Source organism: Jaculus jaculus, chromosome 9, assembly GCF_020740685.1.
Source record: "Jaculus jaculus isolate mJacJac1 chromosome 9, mJacJac1.mat.Y.cur, whole genome shotgun sequence".
NCBI classification, from domain to species: Eukaryota; Metazoa; Chordata; class Mammalia; order Rodentia; family Dipodidae; genus Jaculus; species Jaculus jaculus.
Genome location: NC_059110.1, coordinates 83,671,421 through 83,692,477, shown reverse-complemented (window position 1 = coordinate 83,692,477; position 21,057 = coordinate 83,671,421). Strand labels below are relative to the sequence as shown.

At 44.4% G+C, this 21,057-nt stretch overlaps 1 protein-coding gene across 1 annotated transcript in view; it reads left to right on the top strand.

The window, feature by feature from the left end:
* Vps53 (VPS53 subunit of GARP complex) overlaps positions 1-21,057 on the top strand; it is a 192,304-nt gene that overhangs the window by 123,846 nt on the left and 47,401 nt on the right. The window contains exons 14-17 of the mRNA XM_045158762.1: positions 11,887-12,129; positions 13,973-14,120; positions 17,681-17,763; positions 19,450-19,528. Coding sequence (XP_045014697.1) covers positions 11,887-12,129; positions 13,973-14,120; positions 17,681-17,763; positions 19,450-19,528 — 553 coding nt within the window. The remainder of the gene's footprint in view (positions 1-11,886; positions 12,130-13,972; positions 14,121-17,680; positions 17,764-19,449; positions 19,529-21,057) is intronic.

The following is a 21,057-nucleotide window of genomic DNA, read 5'->3' as shown; positions in this document are numbered from 1 at the left end:
GCTCATCCTTGCTGTTTATTTTGAGTTGATTACTATTTGCAGAAGAGTTAGATGAATTGTACTCAGCTCATTTGTCCTTACCCAGACTTCCCAGCATATACCTTTCTCTCCTCTCACACATGCACGACTCACTCACATATATAGACACATACTTTTTTTTCCTGAACTGTTTTATTTAATTAATTTCTTTTTTCCAGCTAGGGTATCACTCTAGCCCAGGCTGACCTGGAATTCCCTAAGTAGTCACAGAGTGGCCTCAAACACATGGCGATCCTCCTACCTCTACTTCCCAAGTGCTGGGATTAAAGGGATGTGCCACCACGCCTAACCCATTTTTGTTTGTTTGATTGTTTTTTGAGGTAGGATCTCACTCTAGCTCAGGCTGACTTGGAATTCACTATATAGTCTCAGGGTGGCCTCAAACTCATGATTCTCCTACCTCTGCCTCCCAAGTCCTGGGATTAGAGGCATGCATCACCACACCTGATTTTTTTTAAAGATATTTTTATTGGTTTTTGCTTGTTTGTTGGTTTTGCTTTTTGAGGCAGAGTCTCATTCTAGCCCAGGCTGGCCTGGAATTCACTATATAGCCTCAGAGTGGCCTTGAACTCACAATAGTCCTCCTACCTCAGTCTCCCAAGTGCTAAGATTAAAGGCATGAGCCACTATCCCAGGTTAATTTTATTTTATTCATTTTTTAAAATTATCTATCTATTTATTTATTTAGAGAGAACAAGAGAGAAAGAGGCAGATAGAGAGAATGAGCATACCAGGGCCTCCAGCCACTGCAAACAAACTCCAGATGCATGTGCCACCCTGTGCATCTGGCTTACGTGGGTCCTGGGGAATTGAACCTGGGTCCTCAAGCTTTGCAGGCAAGTACCTTAACTGCTAAGCTATCTCTCCAGCCCTTCATTTTAGTTTTTTATTTTTATTTTATTTTTATGTTTTTGAGGTAGGATCTCACTGTGGTCCAGGCTGACCTGGAATTCACTATGTAGTCTCAGGGTGGCCTTGAACTCACGGCGATCCTCCTACTTCTGCCTCCCGAGTGCTGGGATTAAAGGTGTGCGCCATCACACCCGGCTCATTTTATTTTTTTTATTTTTTTGGGGGGTTTTTTTTTTTTTTTGGTTTTTCGAGGTAGGGTCTCACTCTGGTCCAGGCTGACCTGGAATTCACTCTGTAGTCTCAGGGTGGCCTCGAACTCATGGCGATCCTCCTACCTCTGCCTCCCAAGTGCTGGGATTAAAGGCGTGCGCCACCGCGCCCAGCTTCATTTTATTTTTTAACTAACTTTTAAAAAATATTTGTGAGAGAAAAAAATATTTGTTTGTGTGTACACATATATGTGTACATGTATATGTGCATGCACATGTGTGCACCAGGGCCTCTTGATGTTACGAAAGAACTCCAGACACATGTGCCATTTTGCGGGGAGGGTCCAGTATATGTGAGTACTGGGGAATCAAACCTGAGCCAGGAAGTTTTACAAGCAAGCACCTCTATACTCTGAGCTATCTCCCCAGTCCCTCCCAGCCATTTTGATTCTCAAGTCTCAGACAAGACTTCCCATTACTCCTTAAAACAAGGACATAATGTACATTACTATAGTATGATCATCAAAGATAACATTGATTTAAAGGCTTGAGGGATGGCTGTATGATAAAGTACTTGCCAAGAATATGAGTAGCTGAGTCAGCTCCCTAGACCCCATATAAAAGCTGGAAGCTGAGGCAGGCTTCCGTAATCCCAGCGTGCCTATATAAGAAAGGAGATGGAAACAGAAGACGTTCTCAGAAGCTCGTGAATAGTGGTGAACAACAGTGTGAGACTTGGCCTCACAACGAGGTGGAAGGGAAGGACTTGCCTGAAAGTTGTTCCCTGCACATGCTGTGGCACATGTGTGTACACACCCGCACATGAACATGTCAAACACATACACATGTGCACACGCACTAAATAAATTAACATTTAAAAACACATAGATCAGGCTAGAGAGATGGCTCAGTTGTTAATTGTGCTTCCTATGCAAGTATGAGGGCCTGAGGGGGCCTGAAACACCAAGTTTAAGTCTCTAGATCCCACGTAAACAGCTGGGCATGGCCACATGACCTGTTACCTCATCCTCCAAAGGGAAGCAGAGACCAGGGAATCATCCAGGCTTGCAGAAAAGCAGCAAGCTCCAGTGTCAGTAGATGACTCCAGCTCAAAATGAGAATGGAGCACCATACGTGACATGGTGTTCTAACTTTAGGCAGGCACCATACCCCCTTGCCTCAGGTGAACACGTGGGGTAGTGCAAGGACACATCATGTGCATACACCACACACAGCGGAAACAAAACAAAAAAGCATTGATCTAGCTATCCTATTAATTATATCCATAGAACCCATTTCATTTTATTTTTATTTTATTTTTAATTTTTATTAGCATTTTCCATGATTATAAAAAAATCCCATGTTAATTCCCTCCCCCCCTTTCTCCTTTGAAATTCCATTCCCATTTCATTTTTAAAATATTTTCTTGTTTATTTATTTATTTGTTGAGGCAGGGTCTCATGTATCCCAAGGTTGGCTTCAAACTCACTATATTGATTGATATGGATGACTTTGAACTCCTGATCCTTCTGCCCTCACCTCTCGAGTGCTGGCCTGGTTCATGTGCTGCTGGGATTATGCCTGGGCTCTCTATGCTAGGTAGGCACTCTACTAACTGATTTACATCCCCAGCCCATGCCTCATCTTTTTTCAGATGGATCTGAAATCCATCCAGGATCGCAGCTGTATTTATTTGTCTCTTTGTCTTCTTCAATATAAGAGTACCACAGTCTCTTTCTCTTTCATGACCCTGACATTTTTAGGTGTGTAGAGCAGAAGTTTGTAGACTGTTTGGTCTTATTTCTCATGATTGCTGTGTGCAGAAGAGGTGCTGTGCTCTTCGCAGGTTATATGAGGAGCACATAATGTCAGCCTGCCCCATAACCTAAGTTACTTGGTTTTGATGTTGTTTGTCAGGTTTCTGTAGTTATTAATAAGTAATTAACAGGTGCTCAGAAGGGCCACGGAGATGGTCAGTGGTTATAGATACTTGCTTGCAAAGCTTGCTGGCCCAGATTTAATTCTCTAGCACCAATGTAAAGCTATATACGAATAGTGGCACAAGCATCTGTTGTTCATTTGCAATGATGCGACCATGGCACACCCATACACACACACACTCATGCAAATAAATGTATAAAATTTCTTTAAAATTCTTAGAGAAGGCTGAGGATCACTATGAGTTTAAGGACACCCTGGGACTCAAGAATGAGTGCCAGGACAGCCTGGGCTAGAGTGAGACCCTCCCTCAAAAAGAAAAAAACAACAAAAATGCTTAGAGAAACCATGAAGCTATATTAGTGGCTTTCCTTTAGCTCCCTGTTGATAATTCTTTTTAATGTTTTTATTTATTTATTTATTTGAGAGTGACAGAGAGAAAGAGGCAGATAGAGAGAGAGAGAATGGGCGCGCCAGGGCCTCCAGCCTCTGCAAACGAACTCCAGATGCGTGCACCCCCTTGTGCATCTGGCTAACATGGGTCCTGGGGAATCGAGCCTCGAACCGGGGTCCTTAGGCTTCACAGGCAAGTGCTTAACCGCTAAGCCATCTCTCTAGCCCCCTTTTGATAATTTTTGCCTGAATCTTTTTTTTTTTTTCCAATGCTGAAGACCGAACCCAGGGCCTGGGCTAGCGCTCATCCACTGAGCTAAATCCGCAACCTTGGTTTTATTTTATTTTGTTATTTTATTTTGAGATAGGGTCTCACTCTAGCCAAGGCTGATATGGAATTTACTATGTACTTTCAGGGTGGCCTTGAACTCACAGCCATCCTCCTACCTCTGCCTCCTGAGTGCTGGGATTAAAGATGTATGCCACCATGCCTGGCTCAGAATGATTTGTTACTAAGATAATTTCCAAATGTTGACTTTTTCACTTTTATCATTTCTTCTACATTTAAAAAAGCTCTTCTAAACAAAGAAAGAAAGAAAAAGCTGTTCCCCAAGATTCACGAATCATTGCATGGCTCATGAATTCTGATTTTATTCAGTTGGTTATAGATACTACTATCTCCTCCTCACCCCCCCCCCCTTTTTTGTTTTTGTTTTTCAAGGTAGGGTTTCATACCAGCCCAGGCTGACCTGGAATTCACCATGTAGTCTCAGGGTGGCCTCGAACTCACAGTGATCCTCCTGTCAACGCCTCCCAAGTGCTGGAATTAAAAGCATGTGCCATCAGGCCTAGCTTTCCTCCCCCTTTTTATGTTATGTTGGAATCAATCTCTATCTATAGAAATGCTACAAAAATAGTATAGATTTCCCATATTCCTTTCATCCCATTCCCTTTGATGTTAACATCTTATATAACAACAGCAGAATTGTCAACACTACCAAATTAAGTGAGGGTGGTGGTGGGTACCTTATGATCCCACTATTCAGTAGCTGAGGCAAGAGGATCATTAGTTTTAGGTCATCTTAGGCTATATAATATAGAAAGGCAGTGTCTCAACAAAGCCAAACAAGGGGTAGAAAGATGGCTCAGAGGTTAGAATGTTCACCACTTAAACTTAAGGGTCTAGGAGAGCCTAAGTCCCCTTGAGTTGGATTCCCCAGAACCCACATAGAAAGCTGTGTGTGGCCACACAAGTCTGTAACCCAAATCTGTGGGGGAATGGGTGTGGAGACAAGAAACACTGGCTTGCTGGCAGAAAACAACAGCTCAGGGCTGAGGGAGAGACCCATCTCAAGGAAGAACATGGGTGGGCAATAGAGACGCGCATGCAAGTTCTCTGGCCTTTGCACATGTATACATGGTGCACACATCTGTGTACACATGTGCATATACCACATATGTATCATACCACACATACTGTACACACACACACAAATACATACATGCCCCCAAAAGCCTAGCAAGTTGAAGTTACTACAGTAGTGTCACTGATCTCCAGACCTTGCTTGAGTCTTAGGTTTCCACTAATGTCCTGTTTCTCTTCTCAGATCTGAAATCTGCTTATTGCTCAAATCATCTGTGGTCAGTAGAAAACCCTTTTAGCTGGCTGTTCATCCTTTTAACATGCCTCTATCATTGTTTGAGGTTTCTCCATATGTAACTAATCTCCCAGCCATGTTCAAGCCAAACCTTGCCCCCCAGAGCCAAGTCATTAGCCCCAAGCCAAGGGTGAAAGGTGCACACTACTGTTAGTGCCCCAGGATGCACAGTGCTGACACTGTCCAGGGAGCACACCTGCTTTGCCCCTGCTTGCTTCTCACCCCCATCTCCTCCTAGTGCCACATTTGCAGTTAGAAAACTGTTGCTCCAAGTAATAACTGCAGACCAAATAGCAGGCGCTGTCATGATGATCCCGAGCTCAGTCTGCAGTGAGACGATCTTCTCCTCTCCTGTCCCCTCCCTCCCTCCCTCCCTTCCTCACTCCCCCCCTACTTTCTTTCTTTTTTTGAGGTAGGGTTTTGCTGTACTCCAGGCTGACCCGGAATTCACTATGTAGTCTCAGGGTGGCTTTGAACTCATGGTGATCCTCCTACCTCTGCCTCCCAAGTGCTTGGATTAAAGGTGTGCACCACCACACCCAGCCTTCTTTTATTCTGTGAGTAGTGGTAATGAGAGAGAGAGGGAGTGTGTGTGTGTGTGTATGTGCTATAGTACATATGTGGAAGGTAGAGGACAACTTGGAGGTATCTTTGCTCTACCTTTAAGATAGGATCTCTTGTCACTGCATATGAACCAGCAGACTACAGTTGAAAGTTAGACTAGCTGGTCCATGAGCTTCAGATCCCCTGGTTCCGCCTCCTATTGTTGTAAACGTGCTGGGATCACAGATGCATGTGCTACTTTGCATCCAGCCTTATGTTGGTGTTGATAAATTAGACCCAGACCAGCATGCTTTGTAAGTAAGTGCCTTTAACAGCTACATCATCTCCTCAGCCCCTTGTAAATCTTGTTTTGGTAATTTTTATACGTGGATTAATGTATTTTGATCATAATCCCCTCCCATTACCTTCTCTTTTTCCCCCTTCCACTGGACCCCTTCTTTCCAGCTAGTCCCTCTTCTACTTTGATGTTTTGGAGGGAGGTTGCCCCTTCTCTACCATCCATGACAAAATGTTGATGGGTCCTATGCAGGTAATGACAATGACTGAGGTTGCAGCAGTCACTTCATGACTGGAAGACAGCATTCCAAAGCATTCCTCCTCATCCTCTGGCTATCATGTTCATTCTTTCTCCTCTTCACAATGTTCCCTGAGCTGTGGAGGACATGATAGAGATGTCTCATTTAGTGCTGAGCGCTCTATACTCACTTATTCTCAGCACTTTGATGAGGTTTGAGTCTCCCCAGTCATCACTGCCCACTACAAAAAGAAGCTTCTCTGACTCAAAGTGAGAGTAGCACTCATCTGTGGATATAAACACACATATTTAGAGAGCAGTTTGATGGGCACAGCATATTCATGTAGCCAAATGACAGGTCGTCTATTACCTCCCTAGCCATAGGCTTTTGACCAGGATTTTAGTACCAGACACAAATTTCCTCCCATGAAATGGGTCTCAAATCAGTTTCCTCCATAACAGTCATGATACTGAGGCACCAGTAGGCACATCTTGCCTGGCTGGTTGGTGCCCACAGGGTCCACTGCTGGTTAAGACCATTGATGAATTTTCTCCTCCAGCAGCCTCAGCATTTTCAAGCACTATGACAGTCAGATATCCAACAGGGAAGAAGTGTCTGACCTGGTTCCAGCTTGATTTCTCTGTGTCCTGCAGATGAAGCATGTGGTGTCTTTAGCAAGAATCTTAGCATCTAGGTCTAGTAGGCAGCCAAGAGCAGTGGCAAGAGCCTTATATGTCTTTTGTTTTGGTTAAACTCCCCCTTTCTCTCCTGTTTGTTCGTTTGTTTTGTTTTGAGCCAAAATCCAGGCTTGAACCTCCATTCCTCATGCCTCCACTCCAGAATTCTGGGATTATAGCCATGTGCCACCACACCCAGTTTATGTGGTGCTGTGGCTCAAACCCAGGACCACATGCATGCTAGGCAAGCATTCTACCAACTGAGCTGCATTCCCCAGCCCACTTTGTGCCTTTATTCTCTACCTGGATGTACTACAAACTTTCTCTTCAGCCTCTTCTGTTATTTACTGTGTCTAAACCATATTACACATATATTCTGCAGAGCAAATTTAGCATTTTGTCACTGCCTTGAAATGTAAATATTATAACTATATGAGGACTGTATTTACCCCACAGCCCTCAATCAGCACTTGACTATGAACTCTAACTTGATTGTACTCACTTTAGAGTAGAAAAGACACCTGAGTCATCATGCCACACATTCTTTTCTCCACAAGTCCTACATGCAGATCTTGCCAAAATGCCCAGAAGAAATGGTAACTTCTTTTTAAAAATTGAATTCATTTGCATCTTCTACTTACAGTCCTCTGAGCCTTGCACATAGTAAGTGCTTGATCAGTCCTTAGTAGGATTAGATGGATCATCTATTCAAAACTCATGAACATTTCCATTGCCACCCGGGCACCTTTTACTTTTTCCTTTGTGCAGCATGGGCTGCTCGTTGCCTAATGCCTTGTATAACATCAGAGCATGTTGATGGAAAGAGTAGAAGAAAGCAGGGAAGGTTTCCTCAGCTAGCTTATCTTCTACACTCAAGAGCAATGTCAAAAGTAGCTTGGTGTACATTCACCAAAATGTAGATCTTTCAAGTTCTTTGGTGGAACTTCTTGATGCTGTATGATCTCAAGCTTACTCATTTGGTTGGCTCTGAAACAAGCGAGTGAGGATCAGCTTCTAGAGGAGTAGATGAAGATTAAAGTGAAAGTAGTCAAGACCTGGCCCTTGCTTTGGTGGGCACTGTTCGCTCCCCTCAGCAGACTCAAGTGGAGTCTTTGCCTTCTGGTCCATGTTCTCTGCTGGACCAGCCCCTTCCCCATCCCCATCTCTACCTAAGCACTGCTTCATTTCCATCCTTAACAACAAAAGTGGAGGCTGACTGGCTGTGTGCACATTGGGTTCTGATATGAAGATTAACTTGATGCATAAGCCTGAACAGCAGGGTGGGGGAGCATGAGTATTCTCCCCGCTGTCAAGGAGACATGATCATAGACATGGAACAGAAAGCCTGATTCCTGTTAAACCAGCGACCTCCACTCTGTACCAGCTTTAGCTTGTAAGGCAGCTAGCTGGAGTGCTGTCTCAAAGACTGTTGAATCACAGCATTGATCTGGGAAAGGGCTTTGCACATTGTGCTGTGCTCTAAAGTGTTCAGTCACATCTGTAGTTCTAGCACCTGAGAGTCTAAGGCAGGAAGATAACAAGTTCCAGGCCATCTTGGAGAACATAGAAAGACCCTTTCTCAAACAAAAACAAGAGTCAGGTGTTCGGTACATATGTATAATACCAGCACTCAGGAAGCTGAGACAGGAGGATTTATAAGTTCTAAGCCTGCTTGGGCACATAGTTTCAGGCTAGCCTGGGTCTACAGCATGAGACCCTGTCTCAAAACAAAAGTTAGGAAGCTGGGCGTGGCAGCCTTTAATCCCAGCACTTGGGAGGCAAAGGAAGGAGGATTGCTGTGAGTTCAAGGCCACCTGAGACTACATAAGGAATTCCAGGTCACCCTGGGTTAGAGTGAGACCCTACCTCAAAAAACCAAAAATAATAAGTTGGTGGCTTTGAGTGTCAGATAATAGAAGCTCCAGTTGAGAGAGAGGACAGGGGTAAGGTGGAATTATGCAGATGAGGGCTGGGGTGATGGGAGAGCACTTAACCAGGAGGCATCAGTGAGACCCAGTGATGGAGGAAAGTGGAACAGAGGCTGCAGAGAGATGACTGGCTAGAGTAGAAGTCTACAGTGGAGAAGAGGCGGTAGAAAGAAGAGTGAGGCAAGAAGAGGTTATGAGGACTGGGGGGGGGAGGGGAGGACCATGGAGCTTTCCAAGGTCAACTAGCGAGGTCCTTCTCAGTTTTCTATCACCATAGGCAAAGACCTAGCCTGGCCTGAAGCAGCCACATCTGGATATAGTAAACTTTGAATAACAAAAGCACTTGAGTAAAATGTCAATTTTTTCCTATTCCTGCTAATTGATGCTGTGTGTGGTTCTTACATTTTTCCTCCCTATTATATAAACATATTTTTAAAACAGCTGGATTCCTGTAGCCTGAGCCAAGCGCGTTAAAAGGGTGCCGCTTGTCAAGAGTGGGGCCTCCCCTGGTCCACACAGCACAGCTGTGCTGAGCACAGTCTTACAGTCTGTTAGATTCGAGCTCGCAGTGACCTGGGGAAGCTCAGGAAAACTCAGGGATGTTTACATGGGAACTGGGAGAGAGATCATAGCCACCAGCACCAGCACCAGCATGCCCCAGGCAAGTCTGGAGCTACTCCCAGCAACTTTTCCCAAGATGTTTTTATACCTTTGACTCTGGAAGTTCTAAGAAAAACTGAAAACTGTTCAGCTCAGAGAATGAAAGCATTCTTGTTTTTTTGAGAGAGAGCGAGCAAGCGTGGGCACACCAGGACCTTCAACCTGCTGAGAACAAACTCCAGATACATGTGCCCCATTGTGTACATGCGCAGCATTGTGCGCTGCCATCACTTGTGTCTGGCTATGTGGGACCTGCAGATTTGTACCTTAACCGCTAAGCAATCTCTCCAGCCTCGTGGGTTTTTTTTTTTTTTATTAGTTGTCTGTTTTTCCTGTAAGCTTCTCTTTGGACATCCTTCCATTGAACACATTTAGGTTCATGATGTCTAAACCTTTGCTGACATTTTAACTTATTTTGGTCAAATCGAATGGTGAAAAGCATGAAGCTTAGATCCAGGTGCTTGCTTTGAATAATGGTTTGTCCACTTTTTGGGTAGGGCACATCACTCTTCTACTCTTCTATACCTAACTTATTATTATTATTTTATTAACAACTTCCATGATTGTAAACAATATCCCATGGTAATGCCCTCCCTCCCCCCACTTTCCCCTTTGAAACTCCGTTCTCCATTGTATCCCCTCCCCCTCTCAATCAGTCTCTCTTTTATTTTGATGTCATGGTCTTTTCCTCCTATTATGATGGTCTTGTGTAGGTAGTATCAGGTACTTTGAAGTCATGGATATCCAGGCCATTTTGTGTCTAGAGGAACACATTGTAAGGAATTCTACCCTTCCTTTGGCTCTTACATTCTTTACGCCACCTCTTCCATAATAGACTCTGAGCTATGGAAGGTGTGATAGAGATATTGTAGTACTGAGCACTCCTTTCACTTATTTCCAGCACCATGATGCCTTCTGAGTCATCCCAAGTTCACTGCCATCTGAAAAGAGAAGATTCTCTACTAAAAATGAGAGTAGCATTAATATAAGGGTATGAACATTAAGAGAAATGCTTACTGGGCAGTTTGATAAGCATAGTACATACATTTACCCAGACATCAGCAGACGTTACACCCCTAGGGCTCATGACCGCCCCTGTCTTAAGTTTTCAGTATCAGGGATGTATTCCCTCCCACAGAATGGGCCTTCAGTCCAATTAGATGGCTGTTGGTTTCCACGATGACAGACGTGCCACTATTTCACCTGTTGGCTCATTTGGCCTGGTTGGCCAAATATAAGGCTTGCAGTGTCCACTGTTGAGTATTTTCACTGGTGATTTCTCTTTCTCCTATTGACCTGCATGCAGAATGGCTTCTTCCAGCTTTCTGTCAGCTGGCCTACATGGAGGAGGTTACCAGCTCAGTTCCAGCAGGATTTCTGAGTGGCCTTGCAGTATCTACACCTGAATTATGTCTACACCTAACTTTTTGAAAGGAAGGATAGTAACATTACCAGCTCTGGGTTATTGTTGAAGAGTAAACAAAGTTCAGTGACATGCCTATAAAGCATGGCTATCATATTGGGCAATAATAAGTGTTTGGAAAATGATCAGTGTCATTACTGTCTATGGTGTTCATTTGTGGAAAGGATAACTGGTACTGAATACTTTGGACTGTTTGCTTAAATGGTGAATTCTAGACTCAGCTCTGCCACTAAGTTTTGTGATTCACTTTGTGTGTATGTGTCTGTGGTATGTGTGTGTGTGTGTGTTGGTGCATATGTATGTACACATGCATGTGGAGGTCAGAGGACAACCTCAGGTTTCACCCTCAGGTATGCTGTCCATCTCTTTTGGAACAAGGCCTCTCATTGACCTGAAGTTCACCAGTTCAGCTGAACTGGTTGGATGGTGAGCTCTAAGGATTGGCCTGTGCACCTCCCAGCACTGGGGTCGCAGGTGCGCACCAGGATGCCTGGCATTTATGTGCATACTGGGGATAGAGCTCAGGCCGTAATGCTTGCATGGCGAGCGCTTTGCCCACTGAGCCATCTCTGCAGCTCCCGTGTGACAAACTTTTTGGATTTTTCTTTCTCTAGTGGGAGCAGCATTACCCTGTCTCCCTCACAGGGGCTTGGGGTCAAATGCCATGGTGAAATGCTGTGACAGGTCGAATTTCATTGCTGCCATTACTTCAGGGCATGGTGGTGAATGAGGATATCCATTTAACAATGGGTTGTCTTTTTTGTTGTTTTGTTTTGTTTTTTTCAAGATAATAGGGTTTCACTGTAATCCAGGTTGATCTGGAATTCACTATGTAGCCTCAGGCCTTGAACTCACAGAGATCTTCCTGTTTCTGCCTCTTAAGTGCTGGGATTAAAGGCATGTACCACTATCCAGGCTTAGGATGCATCAGGAACAATTACTTGTGGCAGTGAGTTACATACTTTGCAGAAAGCACACTTGTTTGATCTTTCTTGAAGTAAAATAACATTTGTGGTGTTCTCCCTCTTAGAAACCTTGGAGACCTGATAGATCGGTTCGTCGCCGATTTCAAAGCCCAGGGCCCACCCAAGCCCAACACTGATGAAGGAGGCGCTGTTCTCCCCAGCTGTGCGGACCTCTTTGTCTACTACAAGAAGTGCATGGTGCAGTGCTCACAGCTCAGCACTGGTGAGCCCATGATTGCCCTTACCACCATTTTCCAGAAGTACCTTCGAGAATATGCCTGGAAAATCCTCTCTGGCAACCTGCCCAAGTGAGTCCTATTCTCCATGATTTGAACAGTGCAGGGAGACTCAGAACATTCCTAAATATGGGAATCTTGAAAGAAACCCACTCTGGGGTTGTTTACTGGGCAGCTGAGAATGTCAAGGAGGAAAACACTTACTGAGTTCCCAAGGGTCTGACGATCTTTCCTCTCCAAGAACATCCCATAGTTGATCATGACCATTAGTGGAGATGCTCACTCTGGCTTCCAGTGTAGGTCACACCATGCCACAGTGGACTCCAGAGAGTCAGTCCTATTGTATATATGCATATAATGTACGTGGATTCAAGGAGAGCTACTGGTCAAGAGAAAAAAAAGGGAGGTGATGGAAATAACTATTAAATAGCATAGACAATTTTATTCAAGCCTCATACAATGTGTTCATGCCTGAAGCAATAGATAGGTAGAAAGCATGCATCTGATTAAGTTCGAGTCTCTTGTTCTGTGTTCTTCCTGCTGTGCTGAACAGTCTGATACTTAAAGATGTAGTAGGATTTGGGGGGAGGGGTTCACATTATAGCTAACTCTACTGACAACTCCATTTTGCTTATTACTAAAAGTAATTGGCGTTAGCAATGCTTTGGTTGTATAGAGATTTAACTAATGGAGTGTGACCTTACACAGTGTTTCTGAATTCAGTATTTACAAATCATCCCCATGGCTAAATTTATGATTCTAGAACTACTTGCTGTCATTGTCACTAAAATGTTTCACATGTGGGAGTTGTACTTAATTTGGAGGAAAGAGAATAGAATCCTATGCTCTATAGGAGTTTGAGTATCAGAAAAGCACAAGGAAGAAAATGAAAACCACTTATAATCTCACCACCTAAGCATATTCCCCTTCTCCCTCCCTCCTTCCCTTTCTCTCTCTCTCTCTCTCTCTCTCTCTCATACACACACATGCACACCAACTTTTATTATGAAACTCAGTCTGGGTGGCTACAGACTCCCTCCTGCTTCATCTCCCTCCCAAATGCTGGGATTACAGGTGTGAGTGGCCATGCCTGGGTTATTTTTCCATTCTTTATTCATTTGTATGCTTGTAAAGTGCTATGTGCTTTTGTTTGCTTGCTTAACAGAATTAGTACTCTTCTGCTGAGAGTCTTAGGCTCTGCTGTTTTCACTTAACATCATCCTGTGAGCATTTCCCATGAGGACTAGTCAGTGTCCCAGCCGGAAGCACATGGCATACATGTCAGCTGGAGTTTCATTCATGAAGCTGCTGTGAGCAGAAATAGTCAAGTGCAAGGTGAAAGGAAGTAACAGGGTGTTCTGAAGCATTTGTGCACTAGTGGGTGACAATCACCACTGCAGCAGTCATCTGGGAGCTGGGCCTGTGTGAGGAACTGCCCCACAGAAACTGCTATGAGCTGTCTAATCTCCGGAAGCACTAAGGATTGGGGTAGGAGTCTCTTGACATTCACTCCTCCCCGAACCCAACATGTACATGCCAGGGTGGAATTTTCTTAACTGAGGGGAAACGTTGGGGAACCAGCTTTGTGCTATAGGCAGATGATGTCCAGTGAGCTCTACATCATAGGAAATTCCAAGCTCAAGTGTGAGGCAGCTGAGCAGCCTCCTGAGAAGTACTGCACCATTCTCAGTGACAGGACTGATAACTCTTAGAACTGTCTCTTCCTGTTCCTGACAGCGAGGGGGCCAAACAGATGACAATCAGGGTGAGGTCAGGAGGAAAAGGACTTATTGTACGTGGATTTATTTGGACTACAGCCAGCCTTTCATTCCCTTCTTTCTTTGTCCTAAAATGTACAGCTTCAGGAAGAAAATTAAAAATTCTAGCCTGACCAGTTCCTGTTCCTTTCCTTCAGAACCAGTAGCAGCAGCGGAGGGCTGACCATCAGCAGCCTCCTCAAGGAGAAGGAGGGCTCCGAGGTAGCCAAGTTCACCTTGGAGGAGCTCTGCCTCATCTGCAGCATCCTGAGCACAGCTGAGTACTGTTTGGCTACCACGCAGCAGGTGAGCTGCCCCAGCCGCCCACTGCCCCCTCATTCCCAAGGCCCAGGCCCAGCGCGTATACCCATTAAGCCCCAAACAATCTTGGGCAGACCAGTTGGCCTCAGAGAGAGGAAAACTCACTGTGCAGTCATCTTACACAAGGGCCTTATTAAAGGGAGATGTGGTAAGAAAGTATGACCAGTCTCCTCCCTATGGTTGTGTAAGCTTCTCAGGAGACATGACCTCTTGAAAGTAGGTCAGTAGCACCGTCTCCCTCATAAGAAAGCAGCCCTAACTAAGCCCAGTGGTACCAGGACCCAGCCTCGGTGGGTGAGTCACACCCAGTGACTCCAATCTCAGAGGTGTGACTAAGCCCAGAAAAGTCCTTGAGGCTTGTCTGTGCCTCCTTAAATTTTACAGCATTCTCCATCCACCAAAACAAATAACCATTGTTTGAGATGCTGACGTTCAGGAACTATGAAGCAGGAAGGGGCGGTGCCTCTACTGGAGCCCCCCCAAATGGCAGAGTTCAGCAAACCAACTTAGCAGAAGGAAGAACTATAGTAATTTCCCATTTGGTCTTAGGGAATTCAAAGTTCTCTTCCCCATCTTGTCTGGGGTTTCCATAAGACTAAGAGATCTAAAATGACTTGGGAAGGTTCTGCTCTTCCCCTCTTGTGTTTATTATCTCCACATGGTCTAGCTTCTAGGAAGATAATCATAAACAAGAGTTCAGACATCACAGCTTGGTACTCCTGTGTGCCAGGGCACAAATACAAGAAGTGTTCCAACAGTCTCCACGAGGGAGTCAGCCAGCCAAACAGAGAGGATGAGCAGAGGCAGTAGCGTGCTGTGCTTGGGGTCACGGTCACACTGAGTCACGTAGGGAATGACCTGTAAAGGTTTTTGTCCTGGCGCCAGAGTCAGCAGTGCCAAGCACCTCCAGAGCAAGACCTTAGTATCTGAAAGGACTTCCAGGAATCTCTGAAGTGTTTAGTGCCAGGCGTTGTATCTGGTGTTAATTAACAGGGTGAGCAGAGTAGATAAATGCCTTTCTTTCAGGAAACATAGAACTAACGGGAGAAATGAATAATAAACAGGTAAGCCAAGAGTAAAATTCTATTTGTGGTAAGTGTTGGAGAAGAAATGAATGCCAAATGAGGAGTTTGGAGGGGTTCTGAAATTGGGGTATAGCAAAGCAATGGGCTGGTAGGATGGGTGAGCAGGAGTATCTTGGGGAGAGGAAGGAGAAGTGTGGAGTGTGAAATACCCTGGTGTGTCTCTGAAGCCTTAAGGTCCATGGCACAGCAGAATCAGCAAGATGGGGCCAGAGAACTAGACAGGTCCCAAGTCATGGTTAGAAGTTAGCATTTTATTTTCAGTACAATAGCAAAGGCCACCAAAGATGATAAGCCTGTGTCATGATTTGTCTCATCTGTCCCTTGTAAATGTACATGCAGATTATTTCTAGGTTTTCAAACTGGGACATTTACCAATACAGGATCTTTCTGATTTTTCCCCCTACTGAACAATCCCCCTCACTCTGCTAAACAACCTGAAACAAAATAGGTTTCCAGTAAATATTGATTGAATTCCTGTATAGCAAAGAGTACTTAATGTGCCTCTGCTTTATTTTCATTATTTCTTTGAAATGTATTTCTAGATGTAAAAGTCCCAGTTTGTTTATATATATACTTAATGTTTTTCTTCTTAAATAAATTGCCTTTCAGAAAGATTACACTCATTTATAAATGTCTAAGGGCTGGATAAATGGCTTAGTGGTTAAGGTGCTTATCTGTGAAGCCTAAGGACTCATGTTTGACTCTGTAGGTCCCACATAAGCCAGATGCACAGTGATGCAAGTATGCAAGGTTGCACATGTGCACAAGGGGGCATGCTATTCTGGAGTTGAATTGCAGTGGTTGGAGGCCCTGGTGTGCCAATTCTTTCTCACTCCCTCTTCTCTCTGTCTCAGTCTATGACTTGCATTAAAAAAAATTAAATATCTAAGAGTATTTTTTTGTGGTTTTTAAATTTTCTTTTCTTTTCTTTTTTTTTTTTTGGTTTTTTGAGGTAGGGTCTCACTCTGGTCCAGGCTGACCTGGAATTAACTCTGTCATCTCAGGATGGCCTTGAACTCATGGCGATCCTCCTACCTCTGCCTCCCGAGTGCTGGGATTAAAGGCGTGCGCCACCACGCCCGGCAATTTTTTTTTTTTTTTTTGAGTTAGGGTCTTGCTGTATCCCAGACTGACCTGGAATTCACTCTGTAGTCTCAGGCTGACCTCGAACTGACAGCTCTAAGAGTATTTTTTGGGCCAGGCATGGTAATACATGCCTTTAATCTCAGCACTGAGGAGGCAGAGGTATGCCATGAGTTCAAGGCCACCCTGAGACTACTTAGGGAATTCCAGGTCAGCCTGGCTTAGAGTGCGACCCTACCTTGAAAAATAAACAAAAAAAGGTATTTTTAAAATATTTTATTTTTACTTATTCATTTATTAGAGAGAAAAAGAAAGAGAATGGGCATAACAGGGCCTCCAGCCACTGGCAAATGAACTGCAGACACATGAGCTACCATGTCCATCTGGCTTACCTGGGTTCTGAGAATCAAACCTGGGTCCTTAGTCTTTGCAGGCAAGTACCTTAACAACTAAGCCATCTCTCCAGCCCAAGTGTACTTTTTTTTTTTTTTTTCCCCTCGAGGTAGGGTCTCAGTCTAGTTCAGGCTGACCTGGAAGTCACTATGTAGTCTCAAGGGTGGCCTCGAACTCACAGCAATCCTCCCACCTCTGCCTCCTGAGTGCTGGGATTAAAGGCATGCACCACCACACCCAGCTTCCAAGCATACGTTTTTTGTTGTTTTTTTTTTTCCAAGCATACTTTTAAGCAATGCCAAGCCTTCATTATTCCTAGAGTGGGTATAATACATTTAGGAATACTAGAGTAATCAGTTCCCAGGGGTGCTTTCAGCTGTTTCTAGTTCCTGGCCACATGCACTCCTCTCTGAGGCTCTGTGCTAAGCTGAAGGGTAACGAAAGTGGAGACTATTTCTTTGATGTGCCACTGGAGACATCCAACACCTCAGTAAGGTGGTGGCAAATAGTAACACTGAGCAAATTTGTTAAGTGACTTTATTACCACTCCCAGTAAAAATGCTGGTGGGCAAGTCTGAAGTTCATGAGGCAGGCAAGGACTATCTTAAAACCAAGGCTGTATGAGTTATTTTTCTTTTTGCTGTGCTAAAATACCTGCCAGGAATAACTTGAGGGAGGAAAGGTTCATTGCAGTCCATTTCAACAGAGAAGGCATGGGTTTTCATGGCAGAGGGAGCCTGGCACAGAGATTCCTCATGTGTGGTGAACCAGGAAGCAGACTGTAGCAAGAACCTGTGCCTTACTACTCCTTGGGTAGTTTACTCTAATTTCTCATTTATAAAATGAGGATAATAATAGAATCTTCCTCATATGATTATGAAAATTCAGTGCAGTGTCTAGAATTGTGTCTGATTCATTAAACTTAGAAAATGTTATTATTGTACTCTGTTGAATGATCATTAAACATGTTCCTATTTCTTAAAGCTAGAAGAAAAACTCAAAGAAAAAGTTGATGTAAGTCTGACTGAGCGAATTAACCTCACAGGAGAAATGGACACTTTCAGCACGTATGTACCTTAGCTGTGTTTGCTTGTGGTCTAGCCCTTCTCCTTTGTGGGGCAGCATCTGTCATTTATTCCTAAGAACCTGAGAGTTTTTCCAGGCCTCCTTCAGCTACTAGGAAGAAAGGGAGGGATAGGGAGGTGCTATCTACCACCTGTTCCACCTGCCATGCCTGTGCTGTACTCACACTGCAGGGCGGGGCTTCATCATTGCTGTCCAGGTGCTAGAATAACAAAGAAATCCCCTTTTGACCATCCCTGCTGGAAGGTTGGGTTCCTGGCCCCCTACCTGCCCCACCAGGCCCACCTCCTTTGTTTTAGAAAACAGATGGCTAGATTCTTCACTCACCACTTACTAAGTAAAAAGTAAAATCCATTCATTTCTACCAATTTCTTTTTTTTTTTTTTTTTTTTTTTGTTTTTTGAGGTAGGGTCTCACTCTGGCCCAGACTGACCTGGAATTCACTATCGAGTCTCAGGGTGGCCTTGAACTCATGGCGATCCTCCTACCTCTGCCTCCAGAGTGCTGGGATTAAAGGCGTGCGCCATCATGCCCGGCCCAATTTCTTTTTTTTTTTTTTTTCAAATTTTTTTGGTTTACTTTTATTTATTTATTTGATAGTGACAGACAGAGAAAGAGGCAGAGGGAGAGAGAGAATGGGCGCGCCAGGGTTTCCAGCCACTGCAGACAATTTCCAGATGCATGCGCCCCCTTGTGCATCTGGCTAACATGGGTCCTGGGGAATTGAGCCTCGAACCAGGGTCCTTAGGCTTCACAGGCCAGCGCTTAACCGCTAAGCCATCTCTCCAGCCCCAATTTCTTTTTTTTTAAATAAAAAATCCTATTTATTTTAAATTTATTTATTTGCAAGCAGAGAGACAGAGAAACATAGAGAAGTGGCATGCCAGGGCCTTCTGCTGCTGTAAACAAACTCCAGATGCATGCGCCATTCTATGCATCTGGATTTATGTGGATACTGGGGAATTGGATCTGGGCCTGTAGGCTTTGCAAGCAAGCAGTGTGTGTGTGTGTGTGTGTGCCAACTCTTGCTAACACTGCAAACAAATGCCAGATGCATTTACCACTTTTTGCATCTGGGTTTATGTGGATACTGGGGAACTGAACTCAGGCTGGCAGGTTTTGCAAGCAAGTGCCTTTAACCACTGAGCCATCTCCCCAGCCCTAAACCCATTTCTTCTTTTTCCTCCTCTGCCTCCTTCTCCTTTGCTTCTGTCTTAAATGCTTTTATAAAACAGGTACTTTTCAAGGAGAACTTGATGAGGGTGTGGGCGTGGCTGTTGGGGGTGTGACCTTGAAGTTTGGATCCTAACTAGGTGGGAACAGACTGGAATAAGATCAGGATGTGAAGAAAGAGCTTCCCCATTTTTTGTGTGTATGTGTTGTTTTTCGAGGTCGGGTCTCACTATAGCCTAGGCTGACCTGGAATTCACTATAGAGTCTCAGTGTGGCCTCTAACTCACGGCAGTCCTCCTACCTCTGCCTCCCGAGTGCTGGGATTAAAGGCATGCGCCACCATGCCTGGCTTAGCTTCTCCCATATTAATTGAAACTTGAGCTTTGGTCGTGAAATGATGAGTCTAAATTTACACGGGTGCCAGAAATGCTTGGTAGGGGCTGTCAGTCATCCAGTCACTTTTTGGAGTAGTGACCACAGCCATACTTGATTTGCAGGGTTATCTCCAGCAGCATCCAGTTGTTGGTTCAGGATCTGGATGCAGCCTGTGATCCTGCCCTGACCGCCATGAGCAAGGTAAGGTCTTAGGAACTGTCTTCTTACCAGATTACCTAGAATGACGGACTCGGTTTCTCCCTTGACTGCGGTGTGCTCAGACACTTCTGTGTTCTGTGTCAGCTGAGAGGGGACTGGAAAGACACCCCTACCCCTACCCCCCCTCCACACACACACTCCCAAGTTCCCAAAGCGCTCACTTTACTGTGCAGCTCAAGCTCTTGCTGGTCCTTTGAAAGTGAGGTGGGGAGCCAGTGTGTTTGATGAGTCTGAAGGAGATGTGGTTTTTGATCAGCATCTGACACATGTTGGAGACCTTAAAATGGTCTCGCCGGAGTATGTTTGTTAGCTCTGAATCAGTCATTTCTGACTCATTCTTCATTCTTGCCCACTGATTGGTTTTTCTGACTTTCCAAGTTCTGGTGCCAGTGCTAGATTATTTGATCAGATGGTAGACTCTGGTTTTAATAACTTGGTGGCTTATCAGCCATCCTCCATCAGCTACCTCCTGTTGCTATTTTTGGATTTTATGTGTCTATGCCTTTTGTTCCCAAAACAATATAAATTCTTTCTGTGTGTGGTGATTCATGCCTGTAACCCTAGCACTTCAGAGGCTGAGGCAGGATGATTTCAAATTCAAGACCAGCCTGAGCTACGTAGTGAGAACCTGTTTCAAAAAGGACCACAGGGGAAGGGAGGGATAGGATGGGGTGAGGGGAAAAAAGAAAGGACCACATCCCCACAAAAATAAGAATGTAAATTCCTTAAGTATATAGACCACACTGAAGATTCTCAAGCTTGTTGATTAAGTTAAAATTAGACAATTCTTTGTTAACTGCTTTTTTTCTTTTGTAAAAAATACAGAGTTCACTACATAACTCATGCTGGCCTCAAACTCTATATCTCATTTTTTTTAATTAACTTTATTTTTTTCAGAGAGAGAGATGGGCACGCTAGGGCCTTATGAACTCCAGGTGCATGAGCCACCTTGTGCATCTGGCTTACATGGGTCCTGGAGAATCAAACCTGGGTCCTTTGCCTTTCATGGCAACATCTTAACTGCTAAGCCGTCCCTCCAGCCTCTTTGTTAACTTTTTTTTTTTTTTTTTGGTTTTTCGAGGTAGGGTCTCACTCTAGCCCAGGCTGACCTGGAATTCACTGTGTCGTCTCAGGGTGGCCGTGATCCTCCTACCTCTGCCTCCCGAGTGCTGGGATTAAAGGCATGCTCCACTATACCCAGCCCCTTTGTTAACTTTTCAGTTCAATTAACCTTGTAGAGAAGGAGTTGAAAAACTATAGCCTGTGAGCCAAATGTGGCCTACTACCTGCTTTTGTAAAACAGGATTTTTTTATTTTTTTTAGTTTTTCGAGGTAGGGTCTTACTCTAGTCCAGGCTTACCTGGAATTGACTGTGTAGTCTCTGGGTGGCCTTGAACTCACAGCAATCCTTCTACCCCTGCCTCCCAAGTACTGGGAATAAAGGCATGTGCCACCTCACTTGGCTCAAATAAAGAATTAAAAAAAAATTTTTTTTTAATTTATTTGCAAGG